Source organism: Mytilus californianus, unplaced genomic scaffold (genome assembly GCF_021869535.1).
Source record: "Mytilus californianus isolate M0D057914Y unplaced genomic scaffold, xbMytCali1.0.p SCAF_1, whole genome shotgun sequence".
Taxonomy (NCBI): Eukaryota; Metazoa; Mollusca; class Bivalvia; order Mytilida; family Mytilidae; genus Mytilus; species Mytilus californianus.
Window position 1 is genome coordinate 138559269 of NW_026262581.1, and position 12273 is coordinate 138571541.

At 31.8% G+C, this 12273-nt stretch overlaps 1 protein-coding gene across 1 annotated transcript in view; it reads right to left on the reverse strand.

The window, feature by feature from the left end:
- The window catches only part of LOC127736691 (hemicentin-1-like), a 100284-nt gene that overhangs the window by 71286 nt on the left and 16725 nt on the right, over positions 1–12273 (reverse strand). Inside the window, exons 2-5 of the mRNA XM_052247273.1 lie at positions 12008–12145; positions 10447–10701; positions 6822–7148; positions 3547–3849 (exon numbers count right to left, since the gene is read on the reverse strand). Coding sequence (XP_052103233.1) covers positions 3547–3849; positions 6822–7148; positions 10447–10701; positions 12008–12089 — 967 coding nt within the window. The 5' untranslated portion in view covers positions 12090–12145. The remainder of the gene's footprint in view (positions 1–3546; positions 3850–6821; positions 7149–10446; positions 10702–12007; positions 12146–12273) is intronic.

Below are 12273 nucleotides of genomic sequence, written 5' to 3' on the forward strand. Positions count from 1 at the left end.
CATTAGTGCTCTTCGGCATTCACAGATAAAGGGTATGACAAAACCCAAAATATTCCAAAAAAAAAAAAGAAAAAAAAAAAAAATACACCACAGCTATTCAGCATTCACTAATAACAGATTGCAAATCAAATTACACTTAAAATGCGAAACACAACAGCGCTCTGTGCGTTTACCGACAAAAGGTTTGTAAATAAAAAAAAAACGTTCTCAATGTGAAATACTACATTTATTTCATTATTCACCGATGACGGGTGTGTATATAAAATACATTCCAAATTTCAATATTGGAAATTCAGATATCTTCGAGTACTTTTATTTGTGCAATTATTGGAGAATGGACAAAACGGCGAGATCAATCATTCCGATTTCAGGAAAATCTGCATACAGACACATGTATCGAAATCCGAATGCGAGTTCTTCTTATTGCGATACTGAGCGGAATAGAAGATATAATTTCGGAATTTACTATAGTTCATTAAAACTGTAATACCGATAACTTGGAAAAAAATACAAAAAAAAAAAAGCAACCCTAAAATGGAATACAACAGTCCTCTTCTGCATTCACTGGTAAAGGGTTTCGGAATAAAATACAGTCCCAATGAAATAAATCAGTACTCTTTCGCAATCACTCATACAGGGTTTACATATTTATTTGTTTTGATAGTGATTAAAATTATAACCCAATGTTGACTGCTGTACCCAAATATTTTACATTTTTACCTATTTTGTCTGTTTGTTTTGATCACACAACCTTGTCAATATAATGGAATTTTATGCGACTGTTATACAAATCAGATGTTTAGCTAGCTATACAACCAGGTTTAATCCACCATGTTCTACATACGAAAATGCCTGTACCAAGTCAGGAATATGCCAGTTGTTATACATTATAAAACAAAAACATTTTCAATTCGAAGAACACATAAGTGCTCTGAAGCATTCATTGATTAAGGGTCTGCAACAAATAACATTCCCAAAGTTAAATACATCATTGCACTTCTATATTTTCTATTATTAATTAACTACTCTGTTATTGGACTTAATATGATGAAAACTGCCTATGCAATATAAAAGTGTCAACTCGGCCAATACAGAATAACTCGGCCAATATTGATTTTTTTCTGTATTGGCCGAGTTCTGATCCGGCCAATACAGGATTTCGGAACGTCTCTAGATCGAAAGTTATGATAAACACAAACTTAAAGTAAACAGTCGTTAGGAAGACGCAGTTTTCATTTACTCACCATAAACATGCCGAAATGTTCAGTGTGGCATATATTTCAGGCTAAAGACGGTCACATTCATTTAAAAAGCATTTTGTAAGCAGACAATTGAATTATTACAGGTTTGGGCAACGAGTAGTTTATCACAAAGTTCATTTCTTGTCGACCTCAGGTACAACCGATTTACTGTTTATTTTCGCTTCTCATGTTTTTCGACCAAAACCAGGCATATTCATTGTGGAAGGGTGACCTGTAATTGTTCAAATCTTCGGTCAGTTACCTTATGGATAGTTGTATCATTTTTAATCATATTCAACTCCTACATTTTTATTAAATAATTTGTTTCTGCATTACACATGCAATGGCAGTACCTTTCCAATTACTATTTATGTGTTGCGTCTAAACTGTAACACTTTATAGTGACTGGTAAGGGTTAAAAAATTCATCAGATGAGAAAATGTAGAAGACGCCTGGAAACAGCATCAGATCATTTGATATTGCAGCTTACATGTATAAACATGATAAAAGGGAACTCAAATTTGGATAGTTCCACTTCAAGGTAAAAATTGGTTTATCTCTTGTGGTATATAAAACAATGTTAACACTGTAGTTAATTAATAAAGGTATCATTACGTGTATTTCTGTATTGGCCTTGTTATTGGTCCTTGGCCAGCTGTATTGGCCTTCGGCTTCGCCTCAGGCAAATACAACAAGCCTCGGACAAATAACAAGGCCAATACAGAAATACTCACGTAATAATACCATAATAAAGGGTCTGGAAATAAAACAAAATATCCTCATGTGAAATAGAACAGATCTCTTCAGCTATCACTAATAAAGGGTCAGCAAAAACAAATAACTTTCTTAATAAAAGACAACAGTGCTACTAAGTATGCAAATTAAAAAGGACATTCCTAATGTAAAATACAATAGCACTCTTCAACATGCACTGATAAAGGGTTTGGTAAAAAAAACCAACACCAAAAAACAATCCATATGGGAAATACAAGACTGCTTTTCAGCATCAACTGATAAATTGTCCGCAATTGTAAATTGAAAATATTGCCAATGTCAACTACAACAGAGCTCTTAAGTATTTATGGATTAATAAAGGCAACAGTAGTATACCGGTGTTCGAAAGTCATAAATCGATTGAAAAAAAAACAAATCCGGGTTACAAACCAAAACCGAGGGAAACACATCAACTATAAAAGGAAAACAAATGAACAACAGGAACACCGAAGTGCGACAAAAACAAACGCAAACACACATAGAAACGAACTATTTGATAACAACTGCAAGATTTGTTATGGAAAACAAACCAAAAAAACGGTAAGGAAAAGAATGTGAAATCTAAGTTATGAATAAACATTTACACTTGAGATATCTAGTATCCAAGTGATTTGTCCTACTTTACCCCGCAGCAGTGCAAACAACTAAAATAAGGCGAGTGTAATATATCAACTTACTATTTTACCAGTCGATGTATTTGTAATGTTTGAACTCTTTTGTTGACTTTTTACAGTAACTATTAAAATCCGCATTTTTTTTCTTTTAACGTTTCCTTTGTAATAAATCTAAAGTAATCTCGTTATGGAAGGATATTTATGCACGATGACCTATAGTTGCTTACATCCACGCCATGTGAACTCTAGTGGATAATGTTTGCATTGTCATTTATAAAAATCTCCTTATGTTTTATAATATACTAAACGTTCCGGGAAAAAACCAGCAAAAGGAATCTTGTTATTATACGTTATTAAGGTGGTACCAAACACCTTGACTAAAATTAATTTGGCTCGTTTAATTTTCATAAAATTTTGACAAAATATTCACTTTGACCCTTTGACAAAAATATAAAAATTTCCAAAAACTTGAACCACTCTTTTTTCGGAAAACTTCATTGGATATATAGCAGTTTGACAAACACTATTTTTTTTATCATTAAGAAGCTTAATACTTTCTTAACAATAGAACGTGATTAAACGTTCAGCTGATTTTTACAGAGTTATTTCCCTGTAGTGTTATACACCACCTTAAAAAAATAATACAAAAATAAATTATAAACCAGTAACATTCTTGTTTGTCTATCTTAATTTATTGCTATTTGTAATAGTTAATTATGTTATACATCACATTGTATTTTACAAAACTCTTTTCGTTCTGTGACTAATGTAATTTAATAGAGGAGAATATGACATGCAGAATGTTTTGAAGCCAAGAATACTGTTGAATGTCCAACATAGCATATACATGGAATTCGAAAATTAAGTCGTGTATACACTATTGCATTTGTTTGTGATCAAAATATATATTAACATACCATTAACTGTTAACTGAAGACTGACTGTCTTATTTACACGTGTCGCTGGATGTTGAACGTGACAATAAAGTGTCTGACCATTGTCTCTGATATTTGGTGCCCACGAAAGTGTAGAGGTAACAGAATAAGTTCCATCTGACTGCAATATTGATGATTGTGTGATTCCTGTATTTATCTGACTGTTACCAATCCACATGGTCATTAAGGGTGATGGGATTCCTCCCGTGCTTATACATGTCCATTGGTAGGTAGTGCCAAGTATTAGAATTTGAGATCCAGTCAACGTTGGGTGATTCGGTTCGGCTGTAAGAAATAAGCAAAATGAGCCATTTTACATTGTCATTTGTAATTTCTACTCTATATTTTCATATATCACATATCTTTTTTTTCAATTATGGATACAATCGCACAAAACGAACTACATCAAGCTGCATAATAAAATAACTAAGTGTTCTCCTTTGCACTGAAATTCAACAAGGAAGTTTGTTATTATGGAATTGAGTCATAATCAATATTTAATCATAAATATCACATACAATATTTCACAATAACGTGACAGGACAAATAAAAGTAGAACATTTTTTTCTGATTCCAAAACTAGCATATTGTATGACGAGATTTTATACGAGTTTATAAAACAAAGAAATGAATATTGAATATATAGAACATTCGTAAGTTTTTGATACTATTAACCGACAAACCTGTGTCATAAAGAGCAAGGCTGAAACGTCACAGCTTCACTAAATAAAACAACACTTTAATAAACAACATGTATAATCGGTTAAAACAGAACCCCAACAAAAACAAAAATAAAATAAAGAATAAAAATATTATATGCTTGAACTAATGTACTGTTAAACGTATTGAGATATAAGATCACTCCCATGATATTTTGTTCATAAAGTTCGGATGACATATATTTTTTATTTATCTTAATCGGTGGTACGAATATCCTAGAATAGCGTGTCTGTATAATAATATACACTATTTTATAACAACATAGTGTCTTTATAATAACGGTATACATTTCAATGTTTAAATGTGCATTTTGACAACCAATGTCTCTTCAGTTGTACTCCATGCAGAACTATCTAAAAATCTAAACCAAACTTAAACGTTGTAGAGCTGATAAACCCACAAACGAATAAAACAAAGTGAAACCAAATCATTACAAGAAATCAGAGCAATGCAGAAGGGAGATAATTCCTTAATTTACGATGATTTTTAAAATTTTATTACAGCAAAAAAAAAAAAAAAACGGGAAACAAACTAGAATTGAGGGAAACACATCAACTATAGAGGAAAATAAATTTCTCATTAAGATTGTCTTCTCGTATAATAAAAAAAAAAGAAGAAGAAATGGTATGATTTGCAATGACACAACTCTCCACAAGAAACCAAACGAAGTAGAAGTTAAAAACTATTGGTTATCACATGGTCTTCAACAATGAGCAAAACCAATGCGTCACAGTTAGCAAGGAGAGGCCCCGAAATGGTAATTCGAGAACAGTTCAAACCAGGAAATAACGGCCTAAGGTATGTGCAATACAATAAATAAAAAATAGATATCATGAACAGCAACAAACGAAAACCACTGAATTACTGGATTTTGACTTGTGACAGGCACATACAGAAATTGGCGTGTCTAACCAGGGACAGTGGTGTAAAAGTACAACATAAAAACACACTACAAAATTAATTTGAAAAGGGTTTAATTCAACAGATCAACAAAAAACAAAACAAAAAAACTAACAAAAACACAAAAGACACAAAGTTTAGATCTGAGGGTACTTGCAGTTACGGAAAACTATTTCAAAACCAATTAAAACAAATGAGAGCATCATGTATCTTATACTATTTTATCAATCAGTACACAATAAATGTCAAATAAAGTTTGTGTAAAGATGTCATTTACAGTCAGAGAAAAACATGACCTTGTACAATACCAAAATATATATCAACAGAATGTAGGACCGTGATTGTACATATGTGAATAACAATGATTTTTATTTGGGAATATTTTTTGATAACAAATCAATATCTATATCGATAAAAACAATATTTCCAATATTAAATACATTATCACTATTTTACGACATTTTCCTTTGATCTTACTGACTGATAATTTCCTTTTTCAGCACAGTAGAGTGATATGACAATTATCGCTAGAAACTAAGGGCGCACGTGCTGTTTTCAAAGTAAAATCAACGTCGTCATAGGTAAAATAGCGATAAACAGATTCTAATTGGTAATCTCAACTCGATTGCTTTTCTCATTTTCGGCGTACCCGCTCAAGCGAGAAAATCAATCTCGTTGAGATGACCTACGATAGTCTATACACATTGCACTTTAAAATTTACAGATAAAGTGTCTAAAAATAAAACAAAAAGGATTCGTAATGTGAAAAACAGCGCACTCTTCATCATTCATCGTAGAGGAGTTGTCAATTAAAAACCAAAAACGTTTCAAATGTGCAATGTAGAAGTCCTTTTTAGCATTCACAGAGAGAGACTCTACAAATAAGCAAAAGAGATTCTCCTTTGTAAATAAAACCGAAACATTCCCAATATGAAATACAACACTGCTTTTCAGCATTAAGTGATAAAGGGTCTGCACATGAAAACCAAATAATCATTTTCACTGTCAAATACAACAGAGCTCATACGTATTCATCGAATAAGTGTCTCTAAAGAAAAAAAAAAGGAAATGAAATTAAAGTTATGAATACACTTGAGATATCTTGTTTCGAAATTATTTGTCCTAATTACGCCATATCAGCGCAAAAAAGACAAGTGAAATATTTCAATTTACTAATTTATCAGTCGATGCATTTGATACGACTGAAGCCATTTGTTGACTTTTTTTTGCATGTTAAAAAATCCGTAATTAATATTTCTTTTCACATTTCCACTTTCCTCGTGGTTGAAGGCCGTACGCACGGTGATAAAAAGTTTCTTACATCCCCGTAATTTGAAATGTGATGGATAGTGTTCGAATGGTCAATCATACAAATCTTTTTATTTTTTATATTAATCAGTCGGGCAAAAGCCTGCGATAAAATCCTGTTATTGCACATTCTTGGAGGAAACCAAAAGTCATTTTTTTAAAAGAGGGGTCATTGTACTAGTTTTCAAGCTTATGGTTTAAATCAGTAGAAAAAATGCATCTTTTACCAATATGTCATTGTTTATCGTCTCGAAAATAACCTTAACGTTAGCAACGTGATTATCTCCCCTGTAACTGTATCGTAGGTCTTTAATTATAGATAAGCATACCATTAACTGTTAACAGAAGACTGTCGGTTTGGCGGCTATTACCACTTGTCTCTGGATGTTGAACATGACAATAAAGTGTCAGACCATTGTAACTGATACTTGGTGCCCACGACAGTGTAAAGTTAACAGTATAAGTTTTATCTGACGACTGCAATTCTGATTTGATATCTGTATTGATTGATGAGATATTATAATTGAACTGACTGTCACCAATCCACATGGTCATTGATGGTGATGGAATTCCCCCAGTGCTTATACATGTCCATTGGTAGGTAGTGCCAAGTATAAGAACTTGAGGTCCAGTCAACGTTGGATGATTTGGTTTGGCTGTAAGAAACAAGTAAAAGGTATCATTTTACATTACAATTTACCATTTCTAGTCAGTATTTCAATATAGCAAATATCTTTGTTTTCAATTATTGATACACTCACACAACACGAACTGCACCTAGCTGCATACATAACATAACTTAGTGTTCTGTTTGGCACTGAAATTCAACAAGAATATTTTTATATTATGGAATTAAGTCCAAATCAATATTAAATTATACATATCAGACACAATAGTTCCTTATAACGTTATAGGATAAGATAGAGTTAGAACACTTTGTTTTGATTCCAACACAAACATAATGTATGACGAGATTTTTTCCGAAATTATAAAAAAGAAAAGAAATGAATATTGAATATATAGGACTTACATTTAGTAACGACATATTCACCGATAAACCTGCATGATAAGCAGCAAAAATGAAATGTAATGGTCACTTTAAATGAAACAACACCTTGAACACTATGTATAAGATATTAAAATGGAACTCCGATATGAAAAACTAAACAAATGAAAACAGTTTTTTTCTAAATTTTAAGATTTGTAATGGTTTATGTAATCCGATATAAGCTCATTCCCATGTATTTCGTTAATACAGTTATGATAATATATCGTGTTCCATCTAAATCAGTGGTACAGAATTAGAGAAGACGTTACTAAGTTGAAAAACCTGTGTCTTATCCATTTGTCCGTTTTGAACAATAAAATATGTTTAAACTAAAACAGAATATCATGAAACAGCGTGTCCACGGGTAGTAACGTCGTGATATCGATGAGCGTTTAGTGCAGTGATTTTTTTTATAGTTTGGTTAAGTTCGACATTACTGTGTTAAGTTTTTTTTATGACAAACAATGACATAATATAAACATTCCGAATTTTTGCTTAATGAACTTCTGAACATAAATTCAAGCTTGTAAGTATTTTTGTTTATGGCTAATATGTTAGTACATTAAAATTTGTATCATATAGTTAATAATTTGACACAGAATAATACTTGCGTATGTCAAAACTTAAAAGTTGTTATCCGTTTCTTATGCATAAAGAAAAGTGATTTGTTTACTGCCTGTTACATCACATATTTCATTATGATAAAAATCTGCCGTCAATTATTCTAAAAAAAACCTACATTTGCACACATTTCAAGATCACTAAAAATTCGGTGTCATGGTTTAGTGCATGTTTGACATGGTTCAGTTCTGTGATTCCTGTCGTGTATCAATATAAACAGACATTATACAACTATTAAAATACCGTTAAAAAATATTTTCGCGACTACTTTTTCCGCTTTTATCCTATTTTGCGGTGTAATACCACCAATTTATAGTACGTCACATCCGGTTGCATACGAATAAGGGTGGAAAAAGAATATTTCCTTGAATTGATAATTGTAGGAAATTAATCCTACATTTCATGGTTTTGAAAAAATTCTTAGTCATAAACATATATCTTGGGTGCTTCAAAGCATAATTTTTTTTATTTCGTGTTTCTATAGAATATATTTAAAACTTGAGGTTACATGGTTACAAATGCTTGAACAAAGGAAAAAAAGGAGTGAAAATTTGATTAGTTAAATTCCAGGGATAATATTTTTTTTTATTTGCAATGGAATGTTATGTAAAAGTTGTCTATCGTACTGCACAGGATAAAACTTTACTCATGCCAAGTATTTCTATATTTGTAACACAGATAAATTCTGCACAATTGTTTTGAAAATTGCATATTAAACAAAGACTTATAAGAGAAAAACAATGGTGGTTTTACACCTTTTATTGAGGCAATATGTCGCGCCATTTCCTAATGTTGTTGTTTTGTTCCCATAAAAGCAGACCTGAGTTTCATATATTAACGTTGATAATATAGGATAATATACCAATGCCTTTCAATTGCAATTTTCTACAAAAATAGTTTTATTTTGGATTACAAAAGGACCTAAGAAAGCACATAGTAAATAGTAATTCAAATGAGAAAACCAACAGCCTAATTTGTGTTCAAAACAATAAGCGAAAAATAAATATGATATACAGTAACAAACGACAGCTACTACATTACACACTTTTGACTTAGGACAGGCACATACGGCGACGTTTAATCTTAACTTGGGCAGTGTTGTTATAACACAACAAAAAAGAACAAACTATAAAAATGAGTTGAAAAGAACTTGACTCTTCAAATCGATGCAAGGCAAAATAATCAAGTCAAATAAACACCAAAGACACAAAGAACCGATCTGTGAGTATTTGCATTGCAAAACGTTACTTTTTTTTTATCATTTCACAGTAGAATTCTGTTGCCAATATTCAACTTCATCAATCTTATTCTCTGCTATTAAGAACGATGATTTCTCGTCTAGTCGTTTCAAAAAATAAGGCCATACACAGTTTAAACGTACTTTTACTAAACAAAATAATACGTGTATCTTGGAATCCAAATGACTTTTTTCAATCAAATTTAATAAGTTACTTTTAAATTTGCATACTAAATACTAGAACGACAGAGCTTTTTCTGATATTATCATAACTTTAATGCATAAAAGAAAAAAAAAAATGCTGATACGGGTTTAGTGATATTACACAACACACTTATACAATATGACAAAAAAATAATCATATTTATTCATTCGTAATAATAATTGATAAAATTGGACAGTATATCGAACTATATCTAATTCGAAACTGTGATCTTTCATATATTTAATTTCGGAACTTTAAAAGTAATTTTCACAGTAATTTCACTTATAGTTTATCAAAAACAAAGTTGTAACTGTTGTTCATGTTAACATGTTTTACGTGGAGGGTTGAAGACTGTGTGTGGTACCCTCTCGATATCGTTACGTGAGATCCGTAGTTCGGTTACTGTATCATGGGTATATAACCCCACATCTCCATTTATTCACCATAGACATAATCTGGTTTAAATAAAAACAACGAATGTATAGTTTGCTAGAAAAGTTACTAGCTGCTACGTTTTGCAACTTTAAGTAGACGTCTTTAATCATTCGACTAGTGAAACCACTCACGATATCCCCGGCCGAGTTCATCATGGAATTATGGGTGAAACAGATGCAACGGTTTCTGTTTTTGTAATTTATTTTATCGATGGCCAGTTGAAAAGAACAGTGGCTATATAAATTATATCTTAGGAACACACCTAAAGTAAAATGCATAAATGTACGGCCAGGTTTGCCGATTACAATTTGTTTTATACTTTTACAACCATCTTTGTTATATGAACCTTTTGTAAGGATTGAATTAATGGTGATCAAATAAACGTGAAGAAATTGGTATTGTACATACTGTAGACTTGGAAGTACCATGTTGAACTCAGAACATTATCAACCGTACATTCAAACAGTGCCAGGTGGTGCGTTTTTTCAGCCAGAAAGGTATAGGTGTTTGTTGTTACTCCATTTGCTGTTGTCCATGAATCATCTAACAGTTGGTTGTTTTGGTACCAATATACTTGGGTACCATAAGTTGAATTGCATGTCAATGATACAGAATCGCCCTCAACTTTAAACGTTGGGCCGGTGATAACTGTATAACCGGGAGCTACAAAATATACAATACAGAAATATGTGTCTATTATTAGAGTACGGGAAAATAACCCAAATTAACGCAACTGTAGTATACAGCTGTTCAATAGTAATAATTCGATTAAGCAAAAACAAATCCGGGTAGCAAACCTTAACCGAGGGAAACATGTCAACTATAAGAGGAAAACACCGTAACAACAGAAACACTGAACTACAACAAAAAAAAAAACTTCAAAATACATAGAAATGGACTGTGTAATAACAACTGCCGAATTCATGACTTGGTACAGGACATTTTAAGAAAAAAAATAGTGGTTGTAACCTGGTCACATGCTTTTGAAAAACAGGCACACTATATGTATGGTTCCTTTCACTGCATACTTAGGGTGTAATACAACTATTTTAACCTTTCGGGGAATTAATCTGCTCTATCACTCTCTCAGCAACATGTATTTCAAATGATTTACATCGGTAAATGTAAAAAGATATAAACGAATGTGTGCTGAAATATAGAATTGAACAAGATACTGTCCTGAATTTCATTTTTGTTTGTTTCAATTAACGTTGCTTGGATTGAAATACTTAGGGCTGCACTTTGTAAATACAGCTGTTTCTCAAACCACGCCTCTTTTGGGGAGATATATAATTTTCATAGATATGTTAATTTGTTAACGTACTGGTTCCCATTTATGATTTCTGTGTTTCATCTCATAGAGACATCACTTTGGAATGTAACCAGTATAGAAAAACATGGTAGCGCCTAAATTTTAATTCTTAGGAGGTCCAAAAATGGAGGTAAGGGTAGTATAGAATTTTAGTATAAGTTTAAACTCTTAGAAGTTCAGGGCATATAAATGTTAAAAATATGCCGCACAGCCCTATGTTTTGACCTTTGAATAAAATAGTAGTGCATATAAACTTTCCGTTCTAGGATATTATTTTTCACGAAACTTCATAGTAAAAGTGTCACAGTTTTAGCCGCAAAGGGAGTTCGTTCCTATGGGAAATTGCATTGTCTATATTTACAGAATTGCAACCTATAGAGGTGAAAAGAAAGAAAAATGAGTTTTATTTTAAAATATGAAATATCATTCTTTCATAATTCCATTAACTTACAACTATTTATGAACGTACATGTCCAATCAATAGTTTTAAAATCATATAGATCGTTATAAATATCCCCCAAAAATATGTGTAAAATGAGCGCTATGTATCCTCTAACTGTCTGTAACTATAAGTATATACTTGAAGGAATTCAGTGATTAGTGGCTATACTTAATAAGAAGCATGTTTATATAAACAAGATTTAGATTTAAACTTACATTGACAAAAAGATAACGTTGTGAGGGACAAAAACACCAGTGTATGTAGAACATATGGTTTACTGGTCCAAAAACATGTCATCTTTTCTGATGGTATGGTGACAATCACCCTTTTTGAATAATGTCCTATATTGGAGGCTGCAAAGAAAAAAAAGGAAAATATTGCAAAAGTAATAAATAAAATCAAAATAAATTAATAGAAAACACACTGCTATCAGAACAATCACATGTTTATAAGAACAAGGAATTGTACAGACAGACAATTG